Source organism: Rhincodon typus, chromosome 16, assembly GCF_021869965.1.
Source record: "Rhincodon typus isolate 14 chromosome 16, sRhiTyp1.1, whole genome shotgun sequence".
Taxonomy (NCBI): Eukaryota; Metazoa; Chordata; class Chondrichthyes; order Orectolobiformes; family Rhincodontidae; genus Rhincodon; species Rhincodon typus.
Genome location: NC_063347.1, coordinates 26,398,755 through 26,419,094, shown reverse-complemented (window position 1 = coordinate 26,419,094; position 20,340 = coordinate 26,398,755). Strand labels below are relative to the sequence as shown.

The 20,340-nt window shown below is 40.4% G+C and overlaps 1 protein-coding gene across 1 annotated transcript in view; it reads right to left on the bottom strand.

Annotated features, from left to right (window-relative positions):
• cacna1da (calcium channel, voltage-dependent, L type, alpha 1D subunit, a) overlaps positions 1-20,340 on the bottom strand; it is a 504,619-nt gene that overhangs the window by 239,844 nt on the left and 244,435 nt on the right. Inside the window, exons 10-12 of the mRNA XM_048606392.1 lie at positions 16,598-16,688; positions 11,215-11,241; positions 6,632-6,792 (exon numbers count right to left, since the gene is read on the bottom strand). Of these exons, the coding sequence (XP_048462349.1) occupies positions 6,632-6,792; positions 11,215-11,241; positions 16,598-16,688 (279 nt within the window). The remainder of the gene's footprint in view (positions 1-6,631; positions 6,793-11,214; positions 11,242-16,597; positions 16,689-20,340) is intronic.

The following is a 20,340-nucleotide window of genomic DNA, read 5'->3' as shown; positions in this document are numbered from 1 at the left end:
CCAGCAACATTAAGGAGGAGGATGCGTTCTCGTGTAATTAGTTTTAACATCTCGCCAAGATCATCCCTAAGCTCCACTTCTCACCTTCAAACAACTGCCAAACCCTAAAGAGACCATCATTTGCAGCAAACTACCCAGCCTTCAGGACAACATTGACCATAACACCCCAAAACCTTGCCATGGCAACCTCTGCAAGACATACCAGGTCATCGACATGGATACTACCATCACATGCAGGAACACACCCATGACGTACATGGCAGACGCTCGTGGGACTTGGCCAATGTTGTCTACTTCATACACTGCAGGCAAGGTACATTGGCAAGACCATGCTATGACAACAGATGAATGGACACCGTGCAATAATTGCCAGACAGTACTGTTCTGTCCCAGTCGGGGAACACTTCAGCAGTCAAGGACATTCACCCTGCGATCTTCGGGTAAGCGTCTTCCAAGATGGCCATCGAGGTACATCAACAACGCAGAATCGTTGAGCAGAAACTGATAGTCGAGTTCCATACCCATGAAGATGGCCTCAACGGTGATCTTGGGTTCATGTCACGCTCATGTAATTCCACCATACTGTCTGTATCTGTAAATCTTCCTTGCTGTCCTTTTTTGACACAATCACCTAACTTGTTATGATCACTCCACCTTACTTAGTTTTTACAGTTTTGGATTACTTGTTACTCTGGTTAGACCCAGGTATGTGACCCGTATACCTATCATTGTGTTCCAGCCATTTGTTTTTTTTCCAGCACCACCTTATTTTTAGTTTTTTGTAATTACCTCTCTGCCTCAATTAATTGGGTTATAGGTAATCCCTTCAGTTGCTACACAACTGTTGACACTTTACTCACATCATCTGACACTTTTAATCATCTGCAGAGACTTACTATCCAGCCTGTCAAAACTCTATTCACACAATTCGTTTGATCTTTTGATCTCCCTGTCTATAAATTGTGTGCCTGTGTGCTTCTCTTCACTCCACCTGACAAAAGAACAGCACTCCAAAAGCTTGTAATTTCAAATAAATCTGTTGGACTATGAACCTGGTGTCATGTGACTTCCGACCTTGTCCATCCCAGTCCAACACCTGCACCTCCACATCATGAAAATCAGAGCAGGTAACCAGAAACTTCAGCTCATCACTTGCACTGAAGGACCTCCATGTTGCTTAGGACCAAACAGCATTTCAGGGCACAATACACATGCATCAGCCAAACACATCCCTGGGCCACAGATGTTGGCATGAACATTTGAAAACGCCTCATGACCATCACGGCACCTCTATGATCAATTTGTAGGATAGTAAGGATGCACAGGCTTGCATTACAGGGCACGCTGGCAACTTGCATTGAAAGATTGCAACAGGGACATCTGCCGGCACAGACTGACACCCAACTCTTGATTGGACCAGGCTGCATCACAGGGGTGCCCACAGTGATTCTGGGTATTTGTGGGTAGACAGGATCCTCAGCTTCAACTTCTAATGCTTGGCATAGGTTAGGAGGTGAAGAGTGGAGGGCCTGGCTACCTCCACAGTGTCCTGGCTGGAGACCTCTGAGGAAGCTGTGTGAAATTCATCCTCTGGCCGAGTGTCTCCAGGCACCGTCGTGTCTCCTTATGAGAAAGGGGCACCTGGAGTGCTCTCCAAGATTCCCTGTACCCCTCTGCCAATCCTTTACTCCTGAGGACCAATGGCTGCAGCAATGGAGTGCTGACATGTGTGCTCCTCCAGCAGAACCTGAGGGTGCTGGACCTTGCTCTTCATGGCATCCTCTAACCTGTCCATAGAGGCAGCCAAATGATCACAAGACTACTGCTGAGATTCTGGGCGATGAGGGCCAGTGCATCCTACCCCACAGTCTGCTGCTCCCGATCCTCTCTGTGCAGGTGGATGAACTCCCTTACTGTCGAATCACTGGGTCCTCTCCTGCATTCCTCTGTATGCCAGGAGTACTTCTTTCTTGCCCAGCTACACGGCTGTCACTATGAGGCATGCAATGAGCTGTCAGTATCTGAGCTGGTGCAGGAGGCAGACTTGTCAATGCTTCCTCTGAGGCCTCAGTACTCTCATTCTCAGAGGTCAAATCTGCTCTGCCATTTCACGAGATCATGGCTGATCTAAAACTCTTTAGATCCACTTTCCTGCCTTTTCCCCTTAACCCTTGATTCACTTACTGATTAAAAATCTATATACCTCAGCCTTGAACATACTGAACGACCCAGCCTTGACAGCTTTCTCCAGTAGAGAATGCCATCGATTGAGTAGCCTCCGAGAGAAAGAATTCTTCTCATTTCTGTCTCAGATGGGTGACACCCAACTGAAGTTATGCACTCTTGTCCGAGCTCATCCTAGAAGGAAAAGCAACCTTTTTGTATCTATCCTGTTAAGCTCTCAAATAATCTTATATGTTTCAATACGGACTCCTCTAGCAAACTCCCTCATCACATTTTACAAACTTGCCTCAATATTCTATTCTGCACCTATGGCATTCTTCTTGTGCAATTCTAGCCCGATTCTACCAATCGCCGTACTCTGAACACTCACCATTTCCAGATATCCCAGAATGGGCCAGCATCCCTGGTGCACACACTATCTTTCAAAGGCCATTCTGAACCTTTACAAGCACTGTTAGTACAGAACTGATCTGCATGGCTCCTGACATTTTGCCTGACACAGCAGAGTAGGGAAAATTGGTGCTGTATTTTGTAGGCAGGGACCTGGAGGTACTGGTGGACAACATGGTGCAGAAGCAGTATGTCCCCTTCCAGCCGGACTAGTTGAGAAGGCCACAACACCTGACCATGCCAGGTCTGATGTTTCCACTGAGGTTAATACAGTATCAACCATCTAGAAGAATGCATAGTAACGTATGTAGAAGGTAAATGATCTTCTCCACTCCACCAGCTAAATGTTATCATCTTCTCTTGGATACCTCATACTCTGTGTTCCTGCACCCACTTCACACCAAGGTTCAATTTCTACCATTATGTTTTTTTAAACTCGCTCATGGGATGTGGGCATTGCTGGCTGGCCAGCATTTACTGCCCATCCCTAGCTGCCCTTGAAGCTGTTTCACTCAATAATTTCCCTCATTTACTCCAATCAACATCACCTCCTAACACCAATAACCCTGCAACTCCGCTGCGCTGCCTATGCACTCGCTTGGGACACCTCCCCATCTGCACCAAATTAACAGCTGTGCCTGCCACTTTCATCTGGGTTAATACCTGCTGTGCTCTCATTTCATGAGCAAATCAGTGCATAATAGGGCAAAAAGAGTCAAGATGGGTGGTGTGCTGCTCCATATCTGGCTCTCCACCATGTAGGAGGACAGCATCCTGATTCTGACTATACTGAGCTGCTGAATGGCTGCTTCCCAGTGCCTGGACTGGTCTCAAAGGCTATCCTTCACTTAGTGTGTCAGGAACACCAAACTGAAAGCTATCTCCCATGACTTGACTGGTCTCTCCTGACAACCCATGACAAGCTTGCTGGATCTTTGTCTGCACTAAAAGGCATAGCAATGCAGTACTGTGTATCTCTGAGAAAAAAAAAATCACAAATAGGCAATACAAGACAGGGATACGGTAAGCAGGTTGATACAAAGTGATTGAGTGCTAAGACAGAAAGGCACGTGGTCCAGAAGTACAGCATGGTTCAACTCATAAGCTGTGTTCATGTCGCTGAGCACAAATTTCCTTGCTGCAGCATTATAAGTATTGTTGCCAATGCAACCTATGGTGCAGCAGTGAAGTACGGAAACATACTGTCAGTGGATTAAAGATAGGCATTAGGGTTCTCGGAGGATGGCACACGTGCAACGTCAATGTCCATGGAATGAGGGGAGTGTGGACGATGTCCATACAGCATATCCTGAGATCCTGTTGTGTGATGATCAACATGGAAACTCTTTGCAGTCACTGACGAGGTCAGTTACCAGATACCTGCTCTGACTTCCATGTTGAATATTCTCAGCAAATAGTTTGCAGGTGATAAGACTGGAAGCTGCATGTTAATGAAGCAAGTCGTACAGTTGACAAGATCATTAACAAGCAATAATTCCCATTAACAGGCACCTCGTTGCTGCCTAGCGAAAATCTCAATGGCCAGAACCTAATTAAAATATGCGGATTGTTCCTAGATGTCAAGATAGGGATTACTTGACTTCTCATATGATTCTGCTACATTTCCCACTACAGATCACGTCATTCAGGCCCATATAAGGTTCCATCTTTAGAGTTCTTCAAAGAAGTAACATGTACTAGTATTAAAGGGGAACAGTGAATGCATTGTACTTGGACTTCCAGAAGGTGTTTGACGAGGTACCTCCATCAACAGTTATTGTGGAAAATAAGGATCATGATGTAAGGGAAGAACATATTAGCATGGATAGAAGACTGGCAGGCTAACAGGAGGCAGTCAGTGGGCATAATTTTTTTTCAAATTGGTGAGATGTACTAAGTGGTGTGCCACACAGATCATCATTGGGAGTTCAATTGTTTACAATTTATATAAATGACTTACAAAAGGGATGGTTACCAAATATGCTGATGACACAAAGATAGGTAGGAAAGTAAGTTGTGAAAAGGACATAAGGAGGCCACAAAAATATATTGATGGGTTAATTGAGCGGGTAAAGATGTGACAAATGGAGTATAAGGTGGGAAAATGTGAAATTGTTTATCTTAGCAGGATGAATAAAAAAGCTTATTACTAAATGGTGAGAGATTACAGACTTCTGAGGTGCAGAGAATCTGGGTGTCCTTTGCATGACTCACACAAGGTTACTATGCAGGTACAGCAAGTAATTAGGAAACCAAAAAGAATGTTATCATTTATCACAAGGGAAATTGAATACAAGAGGGTGGGAATGTTATACTTCAGTTATACAGAATTGTGATGAGGTTGCATCTGAAGTACAGTGTGCTGTACTGGACACCTTATTTAAAAATGTATATAAATGTACTAGAGGTAGCTCTGTGAAGATTTCTTGAGCAGGTGGGCATGTGGATATGATAGAAAGTGTTCTCTTATGACGTTGAATAGGCAAGGCTTGTACCCACTGGAGGTTAGTAAAGTCATAAGAGACTTGATTGAAACTTGAAGATTCTGAGCAGTCATGATAGGGCAAATGTGAAGAGGATAGTTCCTCTTATGGGAGAATCTAGAACTAGGGGTCACCGTTTAAAAATCAGGGATGACGCATTTAAAAAAGAGATAAGGCAAAATCTTTTTCAGATGATTGAGCGTCTTTCGAACTGTCTTCCTAAAAAGGAAATGGAAGCAGAGTCCTTTGCCACTAACAAGGCAGAGGTGCATAGATTCTCATTAAACAAGCAAGTGAAAGGTTATGAGGACAGGTGGCAATGTGAATTTGAGATTACAATCTGATCAGACATTATCTTTTTGAAGGGAAGGATCAAGGCTCTGAATGGCTTTCACTTACCCCTAATTCACATGTTCTTATGTTAGCCTGACAGTCTTTCCCACCAATGGCCATGGGGGTGTCAATTAGATCAAGGCTACCTAGCAACACTCACTCTCTTCACTACTAAAACAATGGTGTAAAGCAGTGTACCATCTACAAGATGTACTGTATTAATTCTGCAAAGGCTGCTCCAACAGCTCTGTCCAAACCTACCACCTCTATGACTTAAAAGGACAAGAGCAGCAGATGTAAACGAAAACCCCACCTTTTGCAACTGCCATTCCAAGCCATCCTGAGGTAGAACTATGTTACCACCCTTTCACTGTCGTTGGGTCAAAATCCTGGAATTCCCCTCCTAAAGCATTGTGGGTGTCTCTACATGCCAAAGACTGTAGTTCAAGAAGGCAGCTCACCACTACCTTCTCCAGGGCAATTAGTGATGGGTAATGATTGCTAGCTGAGTCAGCAACAAGCACATCTTATCAACAATTTTAAAAAAATAGGAACCCCTGTCAAATTTCCTAGCAGGTTACCAAGTAAGGGTGGAAGCCAGTATTTCGTGACTGGTTGAGGAAGTCAGTTTTGGAAAGGGGAGAAAGGAACTGAATGACAACACTATCTCCCACTCACTTCCCCACTCTCATAACATTCACCCTGTGAAACCCTAATCCTGACTTCATTTACCTGAGGGTTGGGCCTCTCACTAGTCATGGGCCTCTAGTGGGTATATTGCTGAAAGCTGTCACGATACCGAAAGTGATGCTGATGGAAATGAGGAAGTGGCAGCCTGATTAGCCAGCAGCTCTTGGTAAGCAGGGCCTCCACCACCACTATCTTGAACCCCATGAAGCGCCAGCTGCTGGTCAGTTAAGTGCCTGAGAGCATATAATATTGGTGGGGTCTCTCCCAAAGAATTGACCAGGGTTCCCTGCTCCCAATTCTCTGAACAGTAGTAGAGACCCCGTTGGCCCCTCTGTATCCAACCTAATATGCAGAATATATAGTTAGGATTAAAATGTACAACCCTAATTTGTGCCAATTTGCATAAATACAAAGCTACTTGCAGCTGCGTACTGATTAGAATTAATCACTGGAAATTATTGAACCAATTTATCATAATGCATAATTCTAACATTTTAATGGAATGTTTACTGCTCACTAATACTTATGTGAAGACAAAGCTGAACTCTTACCTTGAGTAAACGTTAGCCAAAGAGGCTGATTATAATGCTCTGATGAAATGGTTAATGTATTGAGAAAAACAAGGATAATAACTAGCCAGTAGAAAGTAACAGACTTTACACCAGCTCGACATTTTCTTCTCCAATAGCGGTTCCAACGACGCCAGTGCCGGCTGGAAATATAAAAGAAACTGGTAAGACTACAAAGAAATTTTACACTATGTATCCAAGCACAATAAAACAAAATTTTGAAAGCAATTCATTAAGCAATATTGATGGATAGTTTTGTTTCATCAATTTCTATTGATTAATTAATCTTCTAGTGATGCTTAATCAAAAGGACTGATGATGTCTCACTCTTAAATTGCACATGCCACAGCATTTGCATTTTTATCATTTCAATTCAATTATTTTCCTAGGCTCTGGGCTTTACCTATAAAAGAGTGTAAATTACCCATAAATGTACCCATAAATTCCAAGCTGTTTTGTAATACACTTAAATTGTACTTGATTATGAAGACCAAATAATAAAGCTAACTGTGAACCTGGAAGCTACCTGCCACGCAAAAAGAAGCATGAATTTTAACTACTAAACTTTGAGTTTGATGGTTTATTATTTTTCATTACCTCTTATGCTAAATGGCAATAAGAGAAGTTGGAAAACACGAGTACTGTATTAAATCCTGTGATCTAAATTCTTATCCAAGGAGGTGTATAGAAAATGTCCCACTGATGAATATCCCACTTACATGGATTTAAATGAAACAGGCATAGCAATAAACGCAAATCAAAATGCCACACATGCTGAAATAAACCTAACTCATCAGATAATGCAAATTATTTAATTGCAAGTCATACCATGCAATCACAAAGATATACTGTAATGCAACATATAGAAGAAAGACTGATTCTGCAACAGCTAGTGAGGAAACCAGCAAGTGAGAAAAATCATACTTGCCCTCATCCTCACCAACCTACCTGGAGTAGTTGCATTTGTTCATGAATGTATCGGTAAGACTGACTACTGCAAAGTCCTTGTTGAGAAGAAGTCCCACCTTTACATTGATAACATCTTAGATCATGTTATGTGGCACTATCACTGAGCTAAGGAGGACAGACTTTGAACAGATCTCCAACCTCTCCACCGCACCCAGCACCTTTTCCTACAACCTGCCCCTACACCTCCCCTCTCACCTCTGTCCAAAGCCCCAAACAATCCTTCCAAATCTGGCAGAGATTCACCTGCACTTCATCTAACCTCGTCTACTGTATCTGTTGCTCCTGGTGTGGTCTTCTCTATATCAGGAAGACCAAACGCAGACTTGGGGACCAGTTTGCAGAGGATCTGTGCTCTTCATGTACCAACCAACCCAACCTTCCAGTTGCCATCCATTTTAACTCCCTCTCCCACTCCCCAGTGATATGTCCACCCTTGGCGTCCTCCACTGTCAGAGCGAGGCCAAATGTAAACTGAAGGAACAATACCTCATATTTCACCTTGGGTGCTTACAGCACAATGGTTTGAAGATTGACTTCACCAGCTTTAAAATCTCTCCTCTCCCAACCTATGAGTCTTCTGAGTCACCTATCCGCTCCACCCTTCCCACTGACCAACCACAATAACCCACTACCTGCATCCACCTATCTCCATCTCACCTACCCTCACCCCACCCCCACATTGCTCCCTCTATTTAGTTCTGAGCTGCCCTCCCCTCCCCAGTCCTGACAAAGAGTTTCAGCCCAAAAAACATTGACTTTTTTTGCTCCTCGGATGCTGTCTTACTGGCTGCCCTTTTCCAGCTCCACATTTAATGATTCTAATTTGTCAAAATTGGGCATCTGTGAGGTGTCAGGATGATCAGCATGAGCAGAATTGCACTCCAACATAATTTGCAATTTCATAGTCCAGGATGTACCCATTTCACCATTACCATCAAGAAAAGGGATCAACCTTGGTTCTATAAAGAGCGTAGGAGAATATGCCAGGAGCAGCACCAGGCATACCGGCAAATGAGGCGTCAACCTAGTGAAGCTAAAATGGACTACTTGCATACCAAATAGCATAAGCAGCAAATGATAAACAGAGCTGAGCAATTCCACAACCAATGGATCAGATCTAAGCTTTGTAGTCCTGTCACGTTCAGCGACAAATGACAGTGGACAACTAAACAACTGACTAGAAGAGGAAGCTCCACAATATCTCGACCCTCAATGATGGGGGACCCCTGCAAATCATGCAAATGTTGAAGCATTTGAAACAATCTTCAGCCAGAAGTGCCAACCGCATGATCGACCTTGGCCTCCTCCAGAGGTCCCAGCATCACAGATTCCTGTCTTCAGCCAGTTTGATTCACTTCATGTGACATCAGGAAACGGATAGAGGCACTGGATCCTGCAAAGGCTATGAGTGCTTACAACATTCCGGCAATAGTACTGAAAGCGTGTTCCAGAACTTGCTATGCCTCGAGCCAAGCTATTCAAGTTCATTCACAATATTACCATCTACTCGGGTATCTCCTGTGAACAAAAAGCAGGACAAATCTAACCCGGCCAATCATTGCCCCATCAGTCGATTTTCAATCATCGATAAAGTGATGGAAAATGTCATCAACGGTGCTAACAAGTACGATAACATACTCACTGGTGCTGAGTTTGGGTTCCCCAAGGCCACTCAATTCCTGACCATATTACAGCTTTGGTTCAAACATGGACAAAATAGATGAATTTCGGAGAGGAGGTGAGTGATGGCCGTTGACACAATGCCACATTTGATCAAATGCGGCAACGATCTCAAGAAAAATTGGAATCCATGGGAAGTGGGGGCTGTTTGCAGTCATACCTAGCACACAGGAAGATGGTTGTGGTCGTTAAAGGTCAGTCATCTCAGCTCCAGGACATCTTTAAGGAAGTTCTTCAGAGTAGTATCCTCAGCCCAACCATCTTTAGCTGCTTCATCAATGACCTCCCCTCCATCATAAGTTTAGAAACGTGGATATTTGCTGATGATTGCAAATGTTCAGCTTCACCAAGTGATCCCTCAGATTCTGAAGCAATCCATGTCCAAATGCATCAAGGTCTAAACAATATCCAGGCTTAGGCTGGAAAATGGCACAAAAAATACCAAGCAATGACCATCTCCAACAAGAGGGAATGTAACCATCACCCTGTGACATTCAATGGTGCTACCATCACCAAATTCCCCACAATCAATATCCTGGGGTTACCACTGACCAGAAACTGAACTGGACTAGCCATATAAATTTAATGGCTACAACAACAGGTCAGAGGCTACGAATCCTGCATTGAATAACTCATCTCCTGACTCTCCAAAGTCTGCCCACCAGTTAGAAGGCACAAGTCAGGAGTGTGATGGAATATTCCCCACTTGCCTGAATGAGATCCAACAACACTCAAGAAACTTTGATGCCATCAAGGACAAAGCTATCAGCTCGGTTGGCTCACCAATAACATCCACTCCCTCCACCACCAATTCTCATCAGTAGCAGTGTATGCAATCTACAAGATGCACTACAGAAATTCACCAAGATTCCTTAAACAAGGTTCCTCCAAACTTAGAAGCACCACCATCTGGATGGACAAGGATGGCAAATACAGAGGAATACTACCACTTCTAAGTTTCCCTCCAAGCTACTCACCATCCTGACTTGAACATTTCGTCATTCCTTCAGTGTGGCTAGATCAAAATTTTGGAACTCCCTCTCTAATGGCACTGTAGGTCTACCTACAGCACAGGGACTGCAGTAGTTAAATAAAGTAGTTCACTGCTGTTTTCTCAAGAATGGACAATAAATGCTAGCCTAGCTAGTAATTTGGGCAAACTAGAAGAGGGTCATCCAACATGGAGGCCAATTGAGGCCCTTAAGATGGTGCGTGCCATATGGAGAGGTCCAGGTATGTTCTGGGAAGGGAAGCACTGTCTTCTTGATTAGGTGCCCTGTGTCCTATTGGAAAGTTGCACCTGCGGCAAGAGCATCCTGCTGATTCTTACTAGCACTGCATCTGCCTTGCCAGGTCCAATCAGGCAAACTTCAGGAAGCCCACACTCCCTTATGGATGCTGTTGCTCTGGACTTTATGCAGGTCACCATGCCCACTGTTAAGACTGAAGAGCTTCTAACCATCTGATTGACTAGTAACACTTGAGGAATGGGAATCCTGATGTCAGGGAGTTAGCTGCCTCATTGATGATTAATTCCATTGGAGCTCCTGGAAAATGTCCTGACAGGGCACCCACTGACTTTCCAGCCAGTTGAGGGGGCACTGGCATGCCAATAAATTCAACATAGTATCTTATGATTTATTCAGGTGGAGAAAAAGTAACAAAATGGTAGCAAACATGATTTACATAACAGTCACATATTGCTTAAATTATATCACTAATAAGAAAATTAGAATATAAATAATGAATAAGCACAGCATGATACATATGTTATATGCAATATAAATATACTAATGCAATAGTACAAAAATAGGTATTCAATAATTATATCTGACATGTAACAAGTTAGTTCACAGTTTCCAAAATTTTCACAAATGCAAAGGAATGCTCAAATGGCAGAGGAAAAGCTTACCGACCTGAACTTTGATTTAGAAATTCGGATGCTGTAATGCAAAAAAAAAAGGAAAATGAATGAATACGTTTCTGAATTAATCTGAGAACTTCATAAGCTTTGAAATGAGACAATATGCCAAAAGTACATTCTTCTGTTGTTTTGCACTGCTTTTCAAAATGCTGTTTGTAGGCCCTGAATGAATGATAAATTGAAGTGATAGTGAAAGTAATGGCACTTGGATCACCATCTCAGCACTGGAAAAAATTCAAGAATGGAACAGATTATAGATATTGTGTCTTCCTGAAAAAAAGCATATTTTTCTTCTATTTTAAATGATCATAATTGCCTCAATACATTCAGCTGATCATCAATTTCAGTTATTCTGACTAAGAACAGATAAAAACACAATCCAAGTTTCTGAATCCTGAGAGCATAATGACAATTCAGTTGTGTCACTTGTCATGAGACTAATTGGTTTATATTATTAGAGCTCTTTGCAAGCTTGCCCAACCAAGCCTCAAACTTTAAAGTTTGAAGAATGAATCTCAGATTGCAGAAGCCAGGCTGTTCCCCCTACAGCGTGAAGGTTGGGAACTGATCTGATAGATGGTGGAAATGCTGAAAGGTCTAGACAGAGTAGTTAGGGAGAAACTGTTTCCACTGGTGGAAGGAATGGCAAGCAGAAGACACGGATTACGACTGAAAAGCAAGAAAAACAAAGGTGATGTCAAAAAATATTTTTACGTAGCTGAGTTTATGCCTCAAATGCATTGAAATTTGGTGGTAGTCTTTTGCAATTAGACAATTATCTGAAGTGCCAGTGAATTTTTTATCAATAGGATAAAGACAGGAGAGTGTGACTCAGCTGTTCTTGCAAACTAGAATGGACATAATGGGTTGAAAGGCCACCATCTGTACTGTTACTGTACTATCTATGTTTCATGCATACCCATACATCAGCGGAGCACAGTCAGGATTGACCTCACATTTTTCTTCATCTTAATCATGCACAAATATATGCGAAGACAAACTTGGTCATTTGCTAACGTTGAAGATGGATAGCAAATTGTCATTTGCTCAATGATCAGGGACTCCTGTACCTAAAAAAATGTAGGCATCCAGTGACATTGGCTAAACATATAAGGGTTAGTGGAAAGCAGATAAACATGAATGTTATACTGATTACATCAGCTGCCTGTGTGACTCGTGTGGGCAGCACATTAACTAGTTTGTAGCACTAGCAGGGATCAAGTCAGAGATATATCTATTCAAAGCGATGATGATCTTGCCACATGTTATGCTGTCTTGTATCATAAGTTGATTATTGGTTTATTTGCTGCAGATGCGATGTATTAATTTGGCCAACTAACCGGTAGAAGTGGAGACAATTGTGACTGGTAATTGACAAATGGCCATACTACACTTCACATGCAGTTTCACTTGACATGCCTTTTCTATTTTGTAACACAAAATACTTAAGCGGTAACTTCAATTTACAATGGGAGTAAAAACAAAGGCTGCCAAAAACATTTCACAAAATATATATATTTAAATTTTTAAAGAATATATTAAAAAAACTTTACTTAAGAACCAAAAAGATGATGTAAATTTTGCAAAAATACAGAAATCCTATGTCACTCAAGAACGCTTTTATTCATTCAGCTTCCTATAAGCCATTCAAAGTGAGAAAATAAGACACCAATATTGTAAAGTTGTGCTAGGTTTCCAGCAAGAAAATGTTTGCATCAAAACTGGCTTGAATTCAGACAAACACAGAATGAGCACAAGCATCTCAGTTCACATATTGCCCAGTTGCTCCTTGAACTAGCTCCTATTAATAGCGTTCATTTAATTATTTTAAAAACGATTTTCTCCTTCTCCCATGTGTTGCTAAGCAAAAAACAGCAATTTATATTAATCTGATGCCCATCACATCCAACAGTGAGATTCCTTTAACAGAACTATGATCTAGAAACTTGGTAATAACACTCGTTTTACAGGCATGAAAGGAGTGCTGAAGTGTCCAATATGGCCAAGACCATAAGTACATAAGAACTAGGAGCAGGAGTAGACCATCTGGCCCCTCGAGCCTGCCCCGCCATTTAATAAGATCATGGCTGATCTTTTTGAGATTCAACTCCACTTACCCGCCCACAAATCAAAGCCTGGAACCCTCCTGACCTATGTGATTCTGCATTCGAGTGTACTGCCTTTAATAAGTGCAGGTATAAGTTCTGCTGCAGCTGTTATCACAGAATTATTGATTATGTATGTACACATCCAACTTTCTCTTCTTTTAACCAAGGTAGTAAGTTGTCTAAAATTAAATGGACCCATGCATTCATAAAGAGTAGTCAAAAAAATAGTTTTGGTAATACACAATTATTCCTTATCTTGAGTCATCAGAAGGAACATTTGCAAAAAAAAACTTTCAAGCTTGTTTATGATCGCAGCTCATGGTAATGGTAAAGTCGTCACTCAAAGTGAAATCTGGCTTGCCAGACCATAAGCCTTAGTTTTGCAGTTTAACTGCCATGGTTTTTAGTCACTGACCATATTCACAAGAGGCTGTCAATGATCTATAACTTTCATCTTTTGTTGACAGAACTTAAAAACGGAGGGTGTTATGCTTCAGTTAGACAGAGTATTCATGAGACTACACCCTGATGGTATGACCCACTGGGTAGTGCACCATAAATTGAACCCTGCTTTTCCTGGGGTCTTACAGAATTTTAAAATTTTTCCAAGTACACACAGTATCCCAATTTACCTTTCAGATCAAGGTTGACAGAAAGCATGGACCAAGTTTCTGAACTAACCAAGAATTATTATTTATTAATTAGACTATAGCTACAGCTAAACATTGGCATATAACATTTAAGTAAAATTCGAATTCCTCTGTACAAACACACACACACACACACACACACACACACACATATTCTCGAAGACAAACAAACAGGGAAAACAGATTATTTTCAGAGGCAGAGAAACGGGAAAGTCAGTTCAGTGGTTTTCGCTTCATGTTTCCAATGTTGAGACGATCCTTCTTTAGCTGGCCACACTTCTTGTTCAGATGCCTTTCTCTGGTGCTTCCACTGGTTTATAAGAAGTACTGAGTAGCTGATTCACTCAGAAAATATTTCAGATTTATCAATTCATGTCACAGCTTACAGCAGTTGCCACAGGAAAAATAATTGCTTTTCCTTAGCTTGAAAACAAAGTTTCTCTGACTGCAGGGCACCGCAGCTGGGAGAAGATCTGCATGTTTCTTTTTCTCTTTGTCTCGAAAACTTATTTCCAGTTCCACATTGCTTAACCACCCGAGAAACAATCACGCAGTGGTTGGAAAATGAAATATGTTTTTCATTGATAACCATCACTAGTCCACGTAGAAAAGAGTGAGGGTGGCTTGATTGACATGTAAAACATGCTGAATGGTTGTGGTAAGATTGACGTGGAAAGCATGTTTCCTCTTGTGGGTCAGTCCAGAACTTGGAGAAAAGTTTTAAAGATTTGGATTGCTCTTTCAGAACAGAAATGAAAAAGTTTTGCCCTCAGAGCATTGAGAAACTTGAATGCTGTCAAATTGCATCATTAAATATTTTAATGACAGAGATGGATAGATTCTTGTTAGGCAAGAAAAATCAATTATTATTGTGGGTAGACAGGAATGTGGAATTCAAAAACACAAATAGATCAGCTGTGATTTTAATCAAATGGTGCAGCAGGCTCGAAGTTGGTCTACTTCAGCTCCTGTTTCATATGTTCACATTACAAGAAAGAAAGAAAGATATTACAGCTACAACAATTTGAAAAGATCCTAACATAAACAATAAAAACAACGATTCAACCATTTTGGCAGGAACATCCTTCACAGACACTCAATCCCAGTGATGTATCACTCCCATCTTAAAGTTAAGATTGCTTTTTCAACTGACTATTTCCAATTATGATAATCAAGATTTTTCTTTGCAGTTCTCATGGCATAGATTTCCTTTAAGTATTAACAGTTTGACTTCAGTTCCCACAACTTGGACGCTTCCAAAAAGCTTCTCATAACCTAAACATTTTGACCAGTTATAAACTCTCAATCTGAAGATTTCAACAAATGAACCTGCCCTTCTGAAGTTAAACTTCTTCAGAACTGAAACAAAAAACAGAAATTGCTGAGAAACTCAGCAGGTCTGGCAGCATCTACGGGGAAAAAAAAATAATGTTTCAAGTCTGGCGACTCTTCAATTCTATCAGACCTGCTGAGTTTCTTCAGCAATTTGTTTTTATTTCAGATCTCTAGCATCCGCAGTTCTGTTTCATTTTTCTGAACTGAAACCTGATTCTGACCATCTTTGCAAACGTTCAGCAAATATCAGCCGAGGTATATAGTTAAGGCAGCTAACTTAAATCACATGCTTTCTTGGAAATTACGTACTTCATTTGCTGCTTCAAATGACTTTTGGACTTCTTAAAAGATGCTATCTTCATATAACTAAAACCAAAATCCATTTCATTTCCACTAGGAAATCCAAACCACAAATTACAATAATATTATATGACCTTTATTACAATATGCATCCAACAGGACCAACTACAAAGGACTAACGTTTTAACTTGCCAGCAAGAATCAGCTGAAAGAACTAGAAAAGCAATCTTTAGCCTAGAAATTTTATCCTGCCCATAAACATCAGTGAGGCATGAACTGTATGTGCTTTCAACTCAATTCTGCCATGGAATCTCTGACAGCAAACGTTTTGTCTCGAGGGGACAGTATTGACAACACTTCCAAAATGCCACATAATTTCTGCACTTTTCTCTTGCGCAGAGCCATGAGACCATTGGTGGTGCAGATCCAAAAGAATTGTCTTGGATTTACAGGATGCACGGCATGCTCAATATAAATGCAGCCGCTCAATAGAAAGACTCAGTTATTTGCATATAGCTAGTCAAACAAAACCTGAGTCCCGCACTTCACAGCTGTCCATAAAGATATGGTGAAACAGACTGAAGCAAAAGAGATTTCAGCTTTTAGTTATACAGTCAAACAAGTCAATTTATTAGATGCAAAATGCATATGCGTGTCTAAATGAATGCAGTGTTAACAACAGCTATACAATAATCTGTGTAAGTGATATGCTGTATGTCTATTTGCAGTGTCTTTAATATCAACATCTATGTATTTTTGTGTTGATGTCAGCATTTCTTTTGTTTAGATTTCTCTCTGATGGTTACTGGTCCCCCATGCATGTAAGCTGTCCTATGCATGTACATATTACTGTGTTTATGGTTGTAGTTTACGATACACAGTTATATCTGGGAGTTGTGTCTATAGGTTGTGCATGTTCTGCGCTTGTCATTATTTGCCCTATACATGTTCAAACCAGTCTATAAAATTTGGCTTTACTCACCATAATGATCCACAGCATGTTGCATTATCACCCTCTCCACTGCCAGCATGGTCTGTGTTATCAGATTCAGTTTCACCAATAGGGATATTTGCTGTTTTCAGAGGTCAAAGATAGAAATAAATCCATAACTTACTTCAGTTTCTATGACATTTTAAAACTAATATTAAAGACAAGCATCAAAACCAGTGTTGACTACGATTGTCAACTTGATAAACATGCTAAGACTGTCAATGGAACATGTAAACTTCTCACAAACAAATAATTCAAAATAATGCATAAAAGTGCATGTGACTTTTATAGCAGAACTCTTAGTTGCAATAAATATACCAGAATTGCCTTGGTCTATCACTGGATTGATCGAAAACTATTGGTGATTTTTTTAAAAATTCCTTATACTTCAGATTTTTATTGTTTCAAAAGTATTACTTATACATACAAAAAGAATTGAATCCAAAAATTGTCATTTAAATTAACTTTACAAATGGAATTGTTCTGTAAAATATCACATCAATTAACTACAGAATGAACACATTTTCAAATTCTAAATTACTTACCTGCAAAATACTCAAGGGGACAGACAAAATAAATGCAGATAAAGCGGTCTCCCCTAATTGGGGAGCTTGGAACCAGGGGAAACAGTTTAAAAATAAGCAGGATATTATTTAGGACCAAGATGAGGAGGAATACCTTTACTCAGAGGGCTGTGAATCGTTGGAATTCTCTCCCCAAGAGAGCAGTCAGTCAGTTTTTACAAGTATGTATTTAGAGATTAACAGATTTCTGATTGCCAATAACAAAGGGTCATTTGGAAAGTATGGGTGAAAAGCATTGAAGTGTTCAATCAGCCATATTTAACATTAAATGGCAGTGCAGGTTTAACAATGTTTAATCATGTTCATGTTCACTTAACATTAACCATAGATAAATCTGATGATCCTGTACTTCCAGACCTAGATGACTTAAAAGGACAAGAGAAGATGGACGGAAACACCATTACTCCCAAATTGCTCCCTCCAAGTCACTTGCAAATGTATTGCAGTTTCTTTATTGTCAGAGTCAAAATTATAGAATTCTGTACTTCACATTACTGTGGAAGTAGCAGCTCAAGATGGTGGCTCATCCACACCTTCAAAAGAAGAGTGAAAATAAGCAATACACATTGCTCACTAATGCCTCCATCGCATTAAAACACTTAAAAATGAATTGGGAAACATAAGCTGTCAGAATCAGAATTGGTGAGAACGCATGACTGCCTCTAAATGCAGTCGAGGAGGCTACAAGACTGAATGATTATCTTCACGTGATGCTTGTAAGTGAACTAGGAAATTGAACTTGTAGTTGTCCAAGGGAACAATCATTGAAGAAAATGATATGGGAGTCAAAAATACCAAAGATAACATGCAAGATTTTAGTTTCAACAGAGAAAAATTCAACCAAATAAAAGAAACAAATAAAACAAAAAGAATGGAAAAAAATTGTTCAGCAGCACCTTTGTACCTTTGATTATGTTTAAGGGTATAAAGCTGAGAATAAATATTTAACAACAAGTAAAACAAAATGTAATGTGGGAATTGACAGCCAATTCCACACCTAATTCCCACAAACACCAATGTGATCATGACAAGATAATCCATTTTTGTGATGTTGACAAAGGACATGTTTGTCAGGATTGTGGGAATAACGACACAGCTCTTCCCTGATAAAGTGCTTTGGAATATTTCATGTCCAACTTGGACAACAAGTGGAGGTTCATCTGACAGAAGACACTTCCAAACGTGCAGCACTCCCTCAATATTGCAGTATTGGGATAGAGAGCCATGACTGTTGTGGTCAAGTCATGGAGTGGGGCTTGAATCCACAAAAAGGGACTCAAAAAACTGCTCTCATTGAGCTGCATGTGACAGAGAAAGTTAAAACAGCAGGAATAATTCCTGCACAACAAATGAAAATGGATTCACTGGAAACAATACAAGAAAATGTAGAAACACATTGAAAAGTAGATCAGAGAAACAATGACTAGGAAAGTGCTTAACAGGTGATATCACACTGAAAAAGCCACAAAAATTTCACTCTCGAGAGGTGAAAATCCAAATCGATGGCTATGGTCTCAAATACACAGGTAAAATAATAAATGCTTTGAATGACTTATTTTTCCCAAAGATTCAAAAGACGTGAGCAAAAATCTTTCCAAACAAAGGCCTCCCAAGTAAAATTAACCATTTTATATATGTGTTGCATAAAGTCAGAAACTAGCTATTTAGACTCAAAAATAATCAATCATTCCCAAGATTAGTGATATTTATCCCAGACTGCTGAAACAGGACAGGGGGGAAAAAAATTCTTGTGAGGGAAAATGCCCTTATTCTAGGCTTGCACTAGAGTGGAAAAATGCATCATACTGAAGTTAACAATGAGAGGTATGCTAACCTACTGTGAAGTGTAAAAGATTGCTACATGAGATATGCTATAATTACATTCCAAACAGTGTCACTGTGGCCTCGTGGATTGCTTTGTAGATCACTGAATGCACACAGTCAAAACCACTTCAGTCATGTAAAAGTGTACATTACCAGTTGCAAACCCATCAGCTGCCATCTAGCAGAAAATAGATAACAAATATGTCCACTGATTTGCACATTCTGCAAAAGTATAGTCAAATAACAACCTGTTTTTCATCATATGGCTATTTAACCAAAACAGCCTTTTTTCTACATGTAATGAATGTTCTTGTTGTTATGGAACACAGCAAATAAAAACATGTATATACAGCCGATCATGCAATGGATTTAAAAAATTTACAAAAATCAGCACAAGCCACACAAAGCACAAACAAATCCCAAATTAACGCAAAACAAAAATTACCATGTGTTTCGGATGACTGGCTAAACCATGCAAACCTTCCTCTCTTCTTTTCCAGTAATTCGGCCAATGTTACCCCTTCATATTAAATGCATGCAATTCCAGTTATTTAACCATGAGATGGCAGCAGCAACATATCAAATATGAGAATCAATTGGCAAAATGAGGCAACATTTAACTCTAACACAAAAGAAATAATGCAAGAAACGAAATATGAGACACTGAATGCAAAGCTACTGATTAATAGTTAGAATCAGATTTGTTATAGCTAATGCCCAAATGTTACCAATCTTATGTGGTTTCAACTATTATCTCTGAAATTAACACCAAAATGTAATCCAAGACAGTGTTACTGAAATTATATTTTAATTTAATTATTCACAATCTAAATCTAAGGATTTCTTGTCTTTGATCTGATAATGCCATCTTGGTATTTTCCGCAATTCATCTGGTAGCTCCAAGAAAGTTTCCCTTGATGTATACACTACAAGCATCCAAATAATCTTGCCCAGGGTCAATCTCTGGTCAGTCATTTCATCAACATAGCCTTCAATGGTCGAGGAGACCACGATAGCTGCAGCAACAAATGCTGGATTCAGTGCTCTTTAAAATCCAATTTCTGGCTCCACCCCAGCATTTTAATCCAGACTTTCTTAGAACAAGTGTCTGCCAAGCATGAACCCTTATCAAATTCTTCTCACCAGGCACTACAAGGCCTACAGGCCCTGCAGAAGTTAGACTATTAATTCAGAAATAGTGGGAACTGCCGATGCTGGAGAATCTGAGATAACAAGGTGTAGAGCTGGATGAACACAGCAGGCCAAGCAGCATCAGAGGAGCAGGAAAGCTGACGTTTCGGGTCTGGACCCTTCTTCAGAAAACCC